Source organism: Danio rerio, chromosome 9 (assembly GCF_052040795.2).
Source record: "Danio rerio strain M-AB ecotype USA chromosome 9, GRCz13ab, whole genome shotgun sequence".
Lineage (NCBI taxonomy): Eukaryota > Metazoa > Chordata > Actinopteri > Cypriniformes > Danionidae > Danio > Danio rerio.
Genome location: NC_141029.1, coordinates 29,637,496 through 29,652,983, shown reverse-complemented (window position 1 = coordinate 29,652,983; position 15,488 = coordinate 29,637,496). Strand labels below are relative to the sequence as shown.

Sequence of the window (15,488 nt, the reverse complement as noted above, 5' to 3'; positions counted from 1 at the left end):
TGTCAGGTGATGTTTCAAAACCTCAACACTCGCATACAGAACAGCCTCAGCGTCTGAACCTCTTACCGGCACTAGCTGCAAGTCTACACCCCCTCTGTCCAGAAGTGAGCACAGCCTCGTGGTACCATCCCAGCAAGCATTTTTTTTGGGGCATTTAAAGGTACCAACTGACGATCAAAAGTAAAAATGACTAGTTTTATCTCATCCCAACAGGGAAACCACCAACAATAAAGAATGAGTTACTATCTGGTGTCATGGCTTTGCAATTAAAACAAGTTTAGTTATAATGGAGGTCATTGGGGGCAAAAACAGCCACTTGAACAATACATAAGGGTTAAAAGTCTAACAGACGGCTTGGTTAAAACGAGGCTAAAATCTAGGCTGTCAGTGAGTGTGCACCCCTAACCCCGCCTCTCACAGTGACCTCACTAGCTCCATTGAGTGCATTGTGTCTCAGATTGCATGCAAGTCTGCAGCCAGATACTACTGGAAGCTAGTCATCAAATACACAAGAACGAATGACTACACGTGTCAATCTGTCTATTAATCTATCTAATCTGTCTAGTCAGTCTTTTATTATCTTTTATATGCGAAAATATTCATTCATAAAAATATGTATATATGAACACTGGGTCAAATAGGGTCCACGTGTTTTAAATCTAATAACAAAAATAACCCAATGTTGGTTTTGTCCATATTTAAATGAATGTGTGTAAATGCACGCTTTGATCAAACCTTTTATTCCCCTTGATGATATGGTGCTTTTTTTCCTCAACGTCCTCCAAAGTTTCGATGTTTGGCCGTGTCTGCCATATCTGTTTTGTTTAAAGAAATAAAAATAAAAAAAAGAATGCATCGGTTCCTGCATGTAGAATTCAGAAATCTCATGGCATTGAAAGAAAACTGGCAGCAGTTGAGTGCCGAGGTCAAAGGTCAGATGAGCAGGCATCACACCTGATCCAAACCTGGGGCAACTGTACAGTAAAAAAAACAAACAAACAACAAGATTAAGAAATATTGCTTTAATTTGGGAGAAAAAAAACTCTTCCGTGTTAAAATTTGATGTTCCTCCAGCGTTCTTACTTTAGTCTTTAACGTCAGGTGATCCTTCAAATGTCAGTGTAAAGTGTTGAGTATACCATTAACGTTCAGTCGTGTTTTTCATAGTTACCAGTGCTGATGGAGTTTTTTTAGAGCGTCATATTCTGCTGGAAACGTTTCATTTGAATGGTAATATGCCATAAGCTGAGGTGTATGAGTAACTTCACAAGTTGACCATAGTCTAGACCGATGACATGCTCATCTACTCCCAGAACCTGGGAGAACGAAATGTTGCAGCTCGTCCGGTCTTCAATGATGAGCCCAAGGCTTAAGAGAACTGAGAGGCAGGACAAGATGGCGGGCTGGACTTGGTTAACTTTAGATTTTACACAAATCTCATTATTTTGTTTTTCACCTAAAATAGTAATTAAAACATCCAAGATGTGTTTTGCCTCATCAAAATGTGGAATTTGATCAGCAAACTACTCGTTCTAGGACAACTATGCCTTCGGCTAAATGACTTGGTTTCAAGTACGATGCCAGACGATTCAGAAATAAAAGGTACTGACTGCACAAACAGATAAACGACATGATGCATCTCATTTCACCACAACTAAAGGCAGCGACAAAAAAAAAAGTCAAGCTCTTACGATGATGACATTTCTCATGCAACCCTTTAGTAAGCCTACATAGTATTTATGCTTTATATATGTATATATATCCATGGGCTACTGTAAAGTAATATGGTTCTGTCATAACGTTTTGAATAAAAATTTGGATTTGGATAAGACATCTTTAGCATAGTTTTGATTTTAAGGCATAATAAAGATCAAATGCAAGTACGAGTGGATTTACATTGAAAATTTCAAATGCATCAAGAAAACCATGTGCTAAGGAAATTTCAAACCATTTTGAACGCACAGAGACGAGCTTTTGTGCAAAAATGAACTTAAAGGTGCCTTTAAAAAGTGTCAGTACTATTAAAAACAAAAAAGCAAACCCCCAATAGGTGGCAGCAAGAGGCCGCTCTATTTGAGTAAAGCATTGAGCGATTCATTCAGCCAAAGAAGCGAATAGGATGAACGGACAGTTGAATCAATCACTGAATCATCGACTCACCCGAGTCTTCTTTGCGAAGGCCTGAATCGTTCGTGTAGGGAAAGGTCGCTGTGTAATATTCAGAGATAGCCAGCTGTTCTGCTGTTTATTTTATTATAATTATCACAATGATTTTACTACTACTACCATCAATAAAATTATTAATAATTATAATAATAATAATATTGCCGGAAGTTCTTCAGCGCATGCGTCACGTGTTCATCATCAGCATCCATGACAACGGTTCTGTGGGTGTTGTTTGAATCTCGCTGTGTCGATTGGCATCTGATCTCTGCGTCCTTCGTGACAATTTTTCCGGATTATCGACATTATTGATCGTTGGAAACGTCGATTGATCGCCTGCTGTTCCCATCATTCAGGTTTGACCCTTTTTATTACGCTGTGCTTTGTGTTTGTGTTCAGTATGTCTTGTGTTCACTACAGGTTCCAGAGTCGACTCGCCTACGACTCGCTCCGGTTTGAAGGCCTCAACATCACCGCGGGAGAGCTGAAGCGGCAGATCATGAGGAGCAAGAGGCTGAAGTTCTGCCAGCTGAAGATCAGCAACGCCCAAACTGATGAAGGTGAGTTGAGGAAAAGACACTTCAACTGTTCTACACTAACATTAGATGCGTTATATCAGACACTTCTGGAAGCTGTAAGGTGGTGCTGATGCTGACACGTAGTGATGTTTTGACTGTTTTAAAAGGCTAATGGCTCTCAAAGTGTACCGTGCTCAATAATTATTTGCTGATTCTGATTTTATTTTGCTGTCAGAATACACAGATGATGCTCTCATCCCGAAAAACACGTCGGTCATCATTAGACGGATCCCTGCGGCGGGACTGAAGTCCTCAAACAGAAGATTTGTTGGGTAAGTGCTGTGAAATGAGCACAAGCGTCCTCTGTTAGATGTTATATGAAGACTCCTGGTCTGTCCCTGGTGTTTTAGTCGCACATGCTCCTTTGTTTTGCAGACATCAAGCTGGACGATGGGGTGAACCTTCACCAAGAGGTGATCCTTCACTCCTCTCACTGGAGCAGTTGTTGAAGGTATTGAACAAATGAATAGCAGAATAGCAAAACGCAATGTAAAGCACACAATACACACACACACACACACACACACACATACACACACTCAGCTTCTTAGGGAGATTTGAGGGTGTTTGAAGGGTTGAGGGTGAAAAAGATTTAAATGTGCAAATGCCTGTGAAACAGACTGAGAATCTGGCTGAGGCAAAGGCGTCAGAGGAGGGCAAGCTGAAAGCGGTGATGTACCAGTCCAGCCTGTGCTACTACTCCAGCAGGTGAGCGTTCAGACACTGACAGGTTTGCTTTGTGAGAAATGTCTGAACTGATTCTCATGGTTCTGATATTCACTAGTGAGGCCATGAAGCTACTTGGGATCCCAGGACACCACATTAGGCACTGCCCCACTAATGTGGTAACTGGGTTTTCCAAGCTCACGGTTGCTGTGAACTTGAGCTCTTGTCCTCATCAGTCAGATAGTTTGCTCAGAGTTTGACTGTCACTCCTCAATTCACAGGGCAGCGGCTCTGCTCCGCACAAGCGCATCGGGAGGAGCACAGGGATTCCCCGCAGCTTCCTGTTGGAGGTGGATGACCCAGACCGAAAGGGAGTCATGATAGACGGCAGCGGCAGATACGTCATTCCCATCATAGACGCGTGAGTAAACTGTACTTGGCATAGCCGCATGTTCTAGTGTTTGTCCAAATCTCACATGATGTCTGCTTGTGTGTGTTTGCGCTCGATCTGTTCAGTGAGGCCTATGCTGCTGAGAAGAGAAAGAGGCCGTCCTTCTCCTGCCAGACCGAGCCTTTGCCCTCCTCGTCCTCAGCAGGTGCGGCATCTTCGGTCCGGGACGCCGGAGGGAAACGGTCCCGCTCCCCATCTCCACCAGAGACGCGCGGCGACCAGAAGAGACCACGTCGCTGAGAGATCTTCATCCAAGAGACCTGGAGCCAACGTGTAAATATTGTACATAGTTTCTTAGTAAAAGATAATAAAGATTATAGCTGCATGAACTGTGTGGACTGGTTAACCTTCACTCCAGCAGTGCAACACACACTAATTAATTCATTAACACAAGATTAAGAAATATTGCTTTAATTTGGGAGAAAAAAAAACTCTTCCGTGTTAAAATTTGATGTTCCTCCAGCGTTCTTACTTCAGTCTTTAATGTCAGGTGATCCTTCGAATGTCAGTGTAAAGTGTTGAGTATAACATTAGTGTTCAGTCGTGTTTTTCATAGTTACCAGTGCTGATGGAGTTTTTTTAGAGCGTCATATTCTACTGGAAACGTTTCATTTGAATGGTAATATGCCATAAGCTGAGGTGTATGAGTAACTTCACAAGTTGACCAAAGTCTAGACCGATGACATGCTCATCTACTCCCAGAACCTGGGAGAACGAAATGTTGCAGCTCGTCCGGTCTTCAATGATGAGCCCAAGGCTTAAGAGAACTGAGAGGCAGGACAAGATGGCGGGCTGGACTTGGTTAACTTTAGATTTTACACAAATCTCATTATTTTGTTTTTCACCTAAAATAGTAATTAAAACATCCAAGATGTGTTTTGCATCATCAAAATGTGGAATTTGATCAGCAAACTACTCGTTCTAAGACAACTATGCCTTCGGCTAAATGACTTGGCTTCAAGTACGATGCCAAACGATTCAGAAATAAAAGGTACTGACTGCACAAACAGATAAACGACATGATGCATCTCATTTCACCACAACTAAAGGCAGCGACAAAAAAAAAGTCAAGTTCTCACGATGATGACATTTCTCATGCAACCCTTTAGTAAGCCTACATATTATTTATGCTTTATATATGTATATATATCCATGGGCTACTGTAAAGTAATATGGTTCTGTCATAACGTTTTGAATAAAAATTTGGATTTGGATAAGACATCTTTAGCATAGTTTTGATTTTAAGGCATAATAAAGATCAAATGCAAGTACGAGTGGATTTACATTGAAAATTTCAAATGCATCAAGAAAACCATGTGCTAAGGAAATTTCAAACCATTTTGAACGCACAGAGACGAGCTTTTGTGCAAAAATGAACTTAAAGGTGCCTTTAAAAAGTGTTCAGTGAGACGTTCGGTGAGACGAGTGCACGTTGCAGCGTCATGTTATTGACCCATTCCGGACGCCATAGAGAACAGACTACACAGCAGATACAAAACACATCACAATGATCACATTTTCATGCACATCATTTTCTGATGACTTGTAATGCCTTCATTCATATTACAGTAATCAGCATTTTCCCAAACCAATATTTTATTTTCCCAGAATCCATTTAAATATTCTTGGATTAGTTGAAGTGTAGCTGCTGTGTCCATCAAAGATCTTATTCTTCATAATTACTTGTGTTTAAATAATCAATTGGATATTTCAAAACAATTATTTAAGACAAAGAAGAAATGAAGTTTTTGAAAGAAGCATCTTCTGCCAAACAAGCCACTGATTTGATCAGAATACAGTAAAAGTCTATTGTTTGAAAAATATTTTCACAATTTGAGGTAACTGATTACTGTGGTAATTTAAAACTTGTTTTTCTTTCTGCAATGCAAACTGATATTTCAGCAGGTATTACTAAGTTGTGCTGCTTAATATTTTAATGTAAACTTTGAAACAATTTTTTTAATTAAAAAAAATCAGGATTAATGTCAAACAGATTTTTTATATATACACACACACACACACACACACACACACACATATATATATATATATATATATATATATATATATATATATATATATATATATATATATATATATATATATATATATATAATATTAAAGATCTGCTAATTTAAATATATTTTCTGTAACTTTAGCACATTTTTTAAATAAGATTTCACATATTTAGGAAAAATATATGAATCAATCAACTTTTACTCATAAACGTTTGACCAAGTGTGCAAAACCTCTTTAATTATAAAATTAAGAACATTTACCATGTTGAGAAATTGGCTTAATTGTTTCATCACAGTCAGATTTGTGCAATCTTCATTTGAATTCTGTGGTCCCAATAATCAGTATTTTGCACATAAACTAATTTGTATATTGAATTAATTTCTGCTTCTTTCAGGAGAGGAAAGCACAGAGAGCTCAAACCAATCAGCCTCTTTCCCAGCAACACTTCCTGCCTCTCCAGCTACAGTCCTGATCACATCACCAGCAGGGGCGATTTTCATACTACTGTTGTAAAGAAACTCTTGGACATGTGATTATGACTTTTCAGGAACGTCTGGGACTGGGAAGTAAAAAACATACATTTTTTTTCCTGTGTTTGTAATTTTCCCTCTCTGTTATTTTAATGATATATTTCTAGTTTGTTAATCAGATTTGTCACATCACACTATTTTTTGTTTATTTTATTCGTTTTGTGGCTTTGCCATTCAATTTTAAATACAAATCTGTAAACTACAGTTCAAACATTGATATGATCCTGGAGTCAGTTTTTATTATAAAAAGTTTATTTCATATTCATTTAATGTTGAAGATATGCACAGCTTTTTAAATAAACTTGAAATATTGCATCCTATTTTCCTCTATACACAGTATATATGTGTATAAATGAGCCTTACCACAGTCAATAAGACGAGCTCTGTACAACAATATCTTTTGGTCTAGATTAAAGACTTTTATGTTTTCAAATACATTTTTACTATTTAGCTTCTGTTTTCCTTTCTGTTTATTTGTTGGAATGCACATTGGTCAATGAAAGTGGTTAATATTTTGTGATAGCCTAAAAGTAAACCATTAAATAAAATGTAAATAAATAAAATTGCCATAGTCAAATAAACCAATATGTTTTAGGGCACGCATATTTAAATATTTTTTATTTGGCATGGTTGTTTTAAGTTTCTTAAAGCTATTTTAATAATAATAAATAAAAACCTTCACTCAGAATGAATGATTAGCACTTCCCTGACCTAATAAGCTAATAGCTAATCAAAATAAACTGTAGTATATTTAGCTTTTTTAATCTTATTAATGCTGGTTGTCGTTGTATCTGATATTGGTTTATATTTTTGATTTTGATTTTTTTGGAATGTATTTTGGTTTATTGTATTGCTTATAGCATTATTATGATTAATAATTTTAATAATACTATAAAAATATTAAATCACCCAGTCAGTGCAGGAAAATTGTGAAAATGTAAGTATACAAAGCATCAAAAGAACAATGTCATTGCTAAAGTCCCGGTTGGTCTGATATAGGCCTACCCAGACAGCACACATACGTTGGGCCGACGTCGGCCGAAGGTCAACACGTCGGCCCCTTTAATTCTAACATCGGTATATGGTCGGCCAAACATACGCATGATCGTTCGGTCGTGTGTTCTATTGTTCCAGCTCAACAAACGTCGGCTCTGCGTCGGTTAACGACCAGAGGCCGACGAAGCACTTCATAAGCACTTGATCTCTCATGCCCATGAAAGAATCCGGCAACATATTTGGTTTACAAGTAAGTTTTTGCGTGCATAATAAATTAGACAAACGCGACATGCATCATGTGAACTGCGTCGGTCGGTCCAGCTTTAAATAGCCTACATTAATGCAGTAAAACTGACCAAAATGCCTACAATACATGATTTCAATTCATTAAAATATAAAAAGTTTTATTGTTATGCTTTAATAATGAAAAAGTTGTTTTTTTCTGGTGTTAACTGCTGTTTGCTTTTTTTTATTGTGGCTTTTTCTAATACATTTTTCCCAGTGTAAAAATCAAGTATGTTCTGCATTTCGGCTGTTTAATTAAAATAAACACCTTTTTACAGAGTGACATCTTTGTTTTATATATACTTGCATTTATATTTATTGGTTATTTATTTTTGACAGTGAATGCACAAATAAAGTGTTTGTTTTGTAACAGTTTAGTAGGCTATAAAGCTCGTCTTAAAGATAATAGCGTATATAAAACTGCTAAATACATTTTAAATTCAAGATATAAAATACAAGGTTATTATTTAAATTGTCTATGGAGTGATCATGTTTATAAATGTAATACTGCATGACTTTGATGTGCGCGCGCGCGTCTTGCTTCCAACACTGGAGCGGAGGGGATGTTGCTATGGGAAACGAAGCTACAACACGACACGACACCACCTAAAAGACACAACACGACTTCTCTCAGGCTGCCGTTTTGACTGTTTTCAGGTAAGTTTAGTCCCTAAAACAAAGCAAATACTACATAAAACTGTTCCTCACACATTTATTATTGGCAATTGATGAATATTCTGTTGAATATTATGTTATATAAGAGTGGTAAGTCTTCGTAAAAGTCCGTTAGCATATTAGCACTGGTAACGTTAGCGTCGGGGTAATATTACGTTAACTTACTTAATGTTAGCTCTTGTTAAACTTGTTTGTTAAAGTTTTGGCTTTTATTTATTCTTTATGTGTAGATGAGAGGTTTTGTCAATGTTTTATTGAATGCACTCGATATGCAGTCTAAAATACGCATTGTAACGTTACTGTAAAGGACCGTGAATCAAAAGTTCAATCGTGTTTTGATATTTCATGGTATCTTAAACTAAATGTTAAGTAAAAAAGTGTTCTGTGGTTTCAGGAGTGAGAGAATAACCTCCTGCTACAGAAAATATAACTCAAGATTCCTAAATTTCTGAAGGGAGCTGATCACAGAGATACAGGAAAGACAGGTAACTTTAAGCAGATGATTAATTCATATGAATTTCCATTGCACATCATTATGCACATGTTACATGTCTATATATTATGCATCTGTTACTTGTCTTTATTGCAGTTGTTTTAAGAAAGTTTTGACATTGAAACATGTGAGTGGTATTAAATTTCACATCACATGATTCTTCAGAACTTAGTAAATATATAGATTTGCTGCTAATGAAGTAATATTTGTGATTTTCATTTTGTTTAATTTTTTATGATTAATTGATTTATTAAATCTTAGAAAAAAGTTTACACTAAATTATTTGTCATCACATCTGTTTTTAGCATTGATAGCAATCCGAAATGTTTCTTGAGCAGCAAATCAGCACCATTTGATAATCACCATTATATTAGTTCAACCTCAAGCACTAAATCAACATCTTAAAAAAAGATTTCTGAAAGATCAAGTGACACTGAAGACTTGAGTAATGATGCTGAAAATTTAGCTTTACATCATAGCTATGAATTACATGTATATTTACACTGTTCACCCATCCCTTACACCTTAACTCATCCTTAAGTCAATTTAAGCCCTAAATGAATATTTTTTGATTTGTACAGGCATGATATGCAACTTGTATTCAGTCGTTTTGTTTTTTCTTTCTTTTGCTTTTGTTTTCCACATCAACTGAAAAGGAGGTCTAAGTTTAACCTAAGTGCCGTGTTGCTGATGAACATCTTTATATGTAAGTATATTTTTGATTGACTGCCAGACACTTGTCAAACAGTGATGAGCAAACGAATGGCCGTTCTTTTAAAAAGATCAGGGAGATGCAAGTCTGGAGATTAATATACATTTTAATTCAAAATTGATTTATCTGGAAATATTTCATAATGTTTTGAGATATGTGCCCTATATGCATTTAGATGTCCATGCATGTTTAAAATACTTTTAAATTTAACAATGGCTGCAAGTTATAAAAACATAAACAAACACAAAAATGTTAAAGTAAATTGAGAAAACATTTTCATCAGTTTGACAACAGGTAGATCAGCTCCTGACATGTTAACAGATCAGTTTAACTCTTATTAAATTCATTCATTCATTCATTCATTCATTCATTCATTCATTCATTCATTCATTTTCTTTTCTGCTTAGTCCCTTTATTAATCTGGGGTAACCACAGCGGAATGAACTGTCAACTTATCCAGCATATGTTTTACGCAGTGGATGCCCTTCCAGCTGCAAGCCATCACTGGGAAACAACCATATACGCTTGTTCTCACTCATACACTACAGACAATTTAGCCTACCCAATTCACCTGTACCCCATGTCTTTGGACTTGTAGGCAAAACCGGAGCACCCAGAGAAAACCCACCAAACGCAGAGAGAATTTGCAAACTACACACAGAAATGCCTGCTGATCCAGCTGCGGCTCGAGTCAGCATCCTTGCTGTAAGGCGACAGCACTACCTATTGTGCCACCACGTCACGCTCTTATTAAATTATATTTATATAATTTTGTGTTTCAGTACATGCTATTTTGGGAAGACAAAATATATTCATAAGCTCTCAGAAAATTCAATAAGAGAATTCATTCATTCATTTTAAGAGAATTAACTGCACAATTACTTGAAATGCGTGGATGGGATTACATTATTTGTTAACCCAAAGTGAGTTTCTCTTTCTTTGCAGTATTGGATGCCTGATTGCAGTTCAACTCCAAACTCAGTTGGACCAGCTGATCAGTGTCTTCAGTATTACCACAAGCTACTGGGCAGATGTGTGGACAGCTATGAGCCAAACTTGGGACGTTTGGTTTTTAGGTAATACCAGTGACAAAGTATTCAGTAAATTGCTTATAATAAAAGATGCTCACTGCTTACCCCCTTATAGTTAAGTTGTTTGCAGTTTCATTGTTGTAAAAATACCATACTTTTTCCTTTTTTTATCAGCAGGTGTAGAGACCGTCTGGGCAGCAGAAACAAGACAACTAATCATAGTTGAGTTGAGATTAGTATTATTAACTTGACTAGTTTGGTTGCAGACTTGTTCAATACTTAACAATTTGTATAAGTTACAAGATCAATGGTCCTGCTATCAATGTTTGTGTAACTTAAATTCATTACAGTTTAGATACAATCAAATGTCCAAACCATCTCTGAGTGAATGACATCAAGGAAACAGGATCAAAAAGATCATTCATTATAGAATGTTTCATAGGTAACAACACATCCTTTGTAAAAAATAATTTATTTTTGTGTCATCATCACAAGACAAAATACATTTCAACTGATTTCAGTTGGTTATATTTTTCAGGTCCTCCTGATCATTCTGTTCTCCTGGTTGTGAGGATGTGCAGAGGCTGTATTTGTCAGTGTTAAAAGACTTGTGCAGCTGTATGCAGACATACAAGCAGCCGACAAAGAGTTCTGGAGCAGGACAGACAGGTAGTTCACAGTGGCTAGGCTAGAAGTTTATACTTGGGTGGCCAGAAAGTGGCCTCCGCTATTTTGGAGGGTCCATACAAATACACCAGTGTAAGCTATACTATTGCACAGAAAAAATTAAATGAAAGAATTAATTAATCGGTTGAACACAAAATATTTTAAAGAAAGCTTAAGTATCAAGGTGGCAATATACAGTATGTTACATTGTAGTACATGAGCTGGCTAATACAGATTCGTAAATGTTTAGTTGTTAAGATTAGTTAAATACTATATCCTCTACTTGAGACCTGTTGCATATACAGCTTTAACTGAACTGAATTTAACTAGAACTACACCAGCATTCCAAGTGCTCTAGACTAGCTTTTTGCACTGGTGCGTCTAAAATGTTTGATGGCATTGCATTTAACACTGCAATTTTACATGTTAATTTTTTTTTAAATTACAATCCATATAGGCAATATTGACTTGTAAATGATTAACTAAAATCGGGTCAACACACATTATGGGGATTGTGTGTAGAATTTTGAGGAAATTAATGAATTTAATCCATTTTGAAATAAGACTGAAACATTAAAAATGTGGAAAAAGTAAAGTATCAATACTTTCCGGATGCATTGTATATGGTTTTTAGCGCGTTATCAAAGACTTAAAAAAATAGTCCAACATTATTTACAGCAGCAAAAGACCCTCCACATCAAAAGCTACTGGTCAGCCCACGATTCAGCAAACATCTGAAAAACAAATAGCTTATTATGCCTTCACAAGAAATCAGTGTTTTTGAGTCTAATGAAGATAGTACTATTTTATTAAATTATTATTTAGCCTGGCATGTTTACTGTTACAAAATATTTTAAATGTTTCTTAAAACAAAACATATTGTGTTCAATGGGGAAAAAGTAGCTGTTTTTTACACAGAGATAAAAAAAAAACACATTTCAGAGCAGTAATCACAATACTGTGAAACTGTGATATTTTTATCCAAGATTATACCCTCAGAATTTTTTAATTTATTTTTTTTTCAGTTGGCCTATATTCTGTTTTTCTATGTTCTTGGAAATGCTGCTGTGCATGAAAATGTGACGATATATCCGGTTCTATAGTTAATTCTGAAATAAATCTTAAAATGAAACAATATTTAAAAATGCAATATTTAATGTGTCAGACACTAAATAAACATGTCAATTCATTTATATTAATCTGATTCCTTAACAGGGCAGCACGGTGGCGCAGAGGGTAGCACGTTTGCCTCACAGCAAGAAGGTTGCTGCTTCAAGCTTCGGCTGGGTCAGTTGGCGTTTCTGTGTGAAGTTTGCATGCTCTCCCCGTGTTGGCATGGGTTTCCTCCGGGTGCTCCGGTTTTCCCAAGTCCAAAGACATAGGTGAATTGGGTATGCTAAAATTGACCATAGTGTATAAGTGTGTGTGAATGAGTGTGTATTGGTTACAGCTGGAAGGGCATCCACTGCGTAAAACATAGGCTGGCTAAGTTGGCCTTTCATTCCGCTGTGGTGACCCCAGATTAATAAAGGGACTAAGCCCAAAAGACAATGAATGAATGAATCCTTAACAGTTAAAATTAACCATTTGAGCGTGCTTAGTTTAGGGTATGTTGTGCCATTAAATTGTCAATAGGTTTTATTTTTTTCTACATTTTAAATCTGCTTTAGCTTTCTTCTTTCCTATAAACCTGGAAATATAAAATATATATTTTTGTTTTTTAACAAATTGCTTATTTTATTCTTAGATTGGTGTACGCTGATGGTCTGCTGAGAATTCTGCTGAGTTGAAGGGATCCTCCTGTCAGACAACCTCTCCAAAGTACAATAGGACTAGTAAGTAACATCTTAAACATACACTACTGTTTAAAGCTTTTAGGTTGGTATGGTAAATTCTCTTCTGATAGTGTCAGCTTTATTTAATTAATACAGTCAAGCAGTAATACTGTGAATTTAATACAATGTATATAATTAATGGTGTCACATGATCCTTCTGAAAAAATAGTATTCCAATGTACTGATTCTCTCCTCAAGCTGTTTTTTTATATATAAAACATTTTAAATAAACATATTTTTAGTATTCTTGATGTATGAAAAGTTTATTTTTAAAAGCATAGTATTTATTTGAAAAAAAAAAGTTTGCTCTTTGATGATTGCTAGCAATCAGACATGTTTCTTTAGAACAAAAAGAATTTGTGGAAAAAAAGTATTCTCACTGAGCATTGTACAACTGTGGTCAACACGTCATTTAAGTTTTCAAATAAGCCTAAAAGACCTGATTAGCTGCATAAGGTGCATTTAATTAGAGAGTTGAATATATCATTTCTTTTTATATCCTCCTCTATAGCCTACAAATAATAGAAGTTGTTTGCTGAAAAACCTTTTTGTAGCAGAAATAAAGCAATGATTAGGCTCACCCGGATTTTTCGCAGAACTCCGCAGATATTTAGCCTATCATTATTTTCTGTTTATTTACTTGAGTAAATGTGTGTAAATCTATATTTATTCAGTTTTTTTTATTAATTTCAGTAATATTATTGACTAATGTGAAAATGTTCATCTAATTTATGTACAGTGAGGTTTGTACAGTAATGTTTTCTGTCTTACTAGATATGTTACATGAAAAACTTGCTTTATTTACCAAATAAAGTGAATCTAATTGGATTTGCATTTTAAACATTAAATAAAACTTTAAAATATATTATTTTTTATTTCATATATTAAGGTTTTAGTTATGATACTCCCAAAATAATTCCGCAGAAATCCGCAGACTTCCACCAAAATTTTCAGCAGAAATAGCAAAAAACATCCGCAGATTCCTCCTGGCCCTAGCTATGATATATTAAATGTGGTGTACAGTGTGACATTTTAGTTGACGAAACTTAGTTTAATTTGCATGTAATGTGGTATCTGAAGATTTGACATATATTTAGAGACACATTTATACTAACACAATGATACTAAAAACCAAAAAAAAAAAACATTCATTATGATTTCACAAGGAATTTAACTTTCAAATGGCTTTTCTGAAAATTAGTGCTCAGACACACTCTTTAAGTTTAAATTAAATTACACATTTTAGCTAGTCACTTGCATAACACATACTCCAGTTATATGTCATGAAACAAATAATTTATATTTGTGGTAATATGAACTGCTCAAATGCTAATCTTTCTTCTTTTGGTTTCTTGCTTTATTTAAGGGTTCCCACTACAAGGATTAGATATGGCTACTGCAGTCCCGGTTTGGGCCAGCCTCACTTGTGAAGACTAAAGATGAAGACAACATACAAGAACAATTTCGAGGATGGCGACATACTTTTTATTCCACCTATATATCCCCTTTTATGTGTAAGCAACATTCCACAAGATAAAACAAAAGTAAATGACAGGTTATTTCTTTTCATTTTGTCTGTTTTCTTGGAACATTGTACACAATTTACAACCAGTTTTATTTATATAAATATAGGTCAGAGCAAGAAAATGTTATGTTTTCTTCTGGAGAAAGTCTTATTTCTTTTATTTCGGCTAGAATAAAAACAGTTTTGAATTTTTTAAAAAACATTTTAAGGTCAATATTATTAGCCCCTTTAAGCAATTTTTTTCGACTGTCTACAGAACAAACCATCGATATACAATAACTTGCCTAATTACCCTAACCTGTCTAGTTAAGCTAATTAACCTAATTAAGCCTTTAAATGTCACTTTAAGCTGTATAGAAGTGTCTTGAAAATATCTAGTCAAATATTATTTACTCGGTTATTAGAAATGAGTTATTAAAACTATTGTGATTAGAAATGTGTTAAAAAATATTTCCGTTAAACAGAAATTAAGGGATTATATATATATATTTATATATATATATATATATATATATATATATATATATATATATATATATATATGTATATATATATATAAATATATATATATATATATATATATATATATATGTATATATATATATATATATATATATATATGTATATATATGTATATATATATATATATATATATATATATATGTATATATATATATATATATATATATATATATATATATATATATATATATATATATATATATAGAATGACAAAATCTGTTTTGTGTCGTGCATTAGAGTTTGCCTAAAAAAAACTGGTTATCTCTGAGAAGTAATGTTATTTTATATTATTGATGTGTTATTAGTTCAGAGGAGATTGCAAATTGTTGAATGCCATTTAT

The 15,488-nt window shown here is 34.8% G+C and overlaps 2 protein-coding genes and 1 long non-coding RNA gene across 4 annotated transcripts in view; 2 read left to right on the top strand and 1 right to left on the bottom strand.

The window, feature by feature from the left end:
* The window catches only part of LOC147842396 (rho-associated protein kinase 2-like), a 164,165-nt gene that overhangs the window by 14,910 nt on the left and 133,767 nt on the right, over positions 1-15,488 (bottom strand). The gene's annotated exons all lie outside the window — the stretch shown is intronic.
* Positions 2,394-4,187, top strand: LOC147842399 (E3 ubiquitin-protein ligase RBBP6-like). Of its 2 annotated transcripts, XM_087268042.1 has the most exons (6): positions 2,394-2,723; positions 2,917-3,013; positions 3,117-3,192; positions 3,361-3,449; positions 3,689-3,828; positions 3,924-4,187. In XM_087268042.1, exons 1-5 carry the CDS (start codon positions 2,564-2,566, stop codon positions 3,786-3,788), a joined length of 522 nt encoding a protein of 173 aa, XP_087124168.1. In that variant the 5' UTR covers positions 2,394-2,563; the 3' UTR covers positions 3,789-3,828; positions 3,924-4,187. The 2 variants fall into 2 exon arrangements, with proteins under 2 accessions (XP_087124168.1, XP_087124167.1); XM_087268041.1 differs by lacking the exons at positions 3,689-3,828; positions 3,924-4,187 and adding an exon at positions 3,526-3,668.
* On the top strand, positions 8,277-14,803 carry LOC101887113 (uncharacterized). The gene is given in 9 exon segments (NR_125782.2): positions 8,277-8,345; positions 8,758-8,848; positions 10,514-10,644; positions 10,774-10,820; positions 10,950-11,041; positions 11,121-11,268; positions 12,481-12,552; positions 13,013-13,100; positions 14,467-14,803. It is a non-coding gene; the product is annotated as an uncharacterized LOC101887113 (long non-coding RNA).

Excerpts from the sequence above, each read along its gene's own strand:
- LOC147842399 (XM_087268041.1), top strand. The coding sequence starts at position 2,564 with ATGTCTTGTGTTCACTACAGGTTCCAGAGTCGACTCGCCTACGACTCG. Across the intron at positions 2,724-2,916 it reads CAACGCCCAAACTGATGAAG|AATACACAGATGATGCTCTC; the intron begins GTGAGTTGAGGA and ends TTTTGCTGTCAG. Across the intron at positions 3,193-3,360 it reads CACTGGAGCAGTTGTTGAAG|ACTGAGAATCTGGCTGAGGC; the intron begins GTATTGAACAAA and ends CCTGTGAAACAG.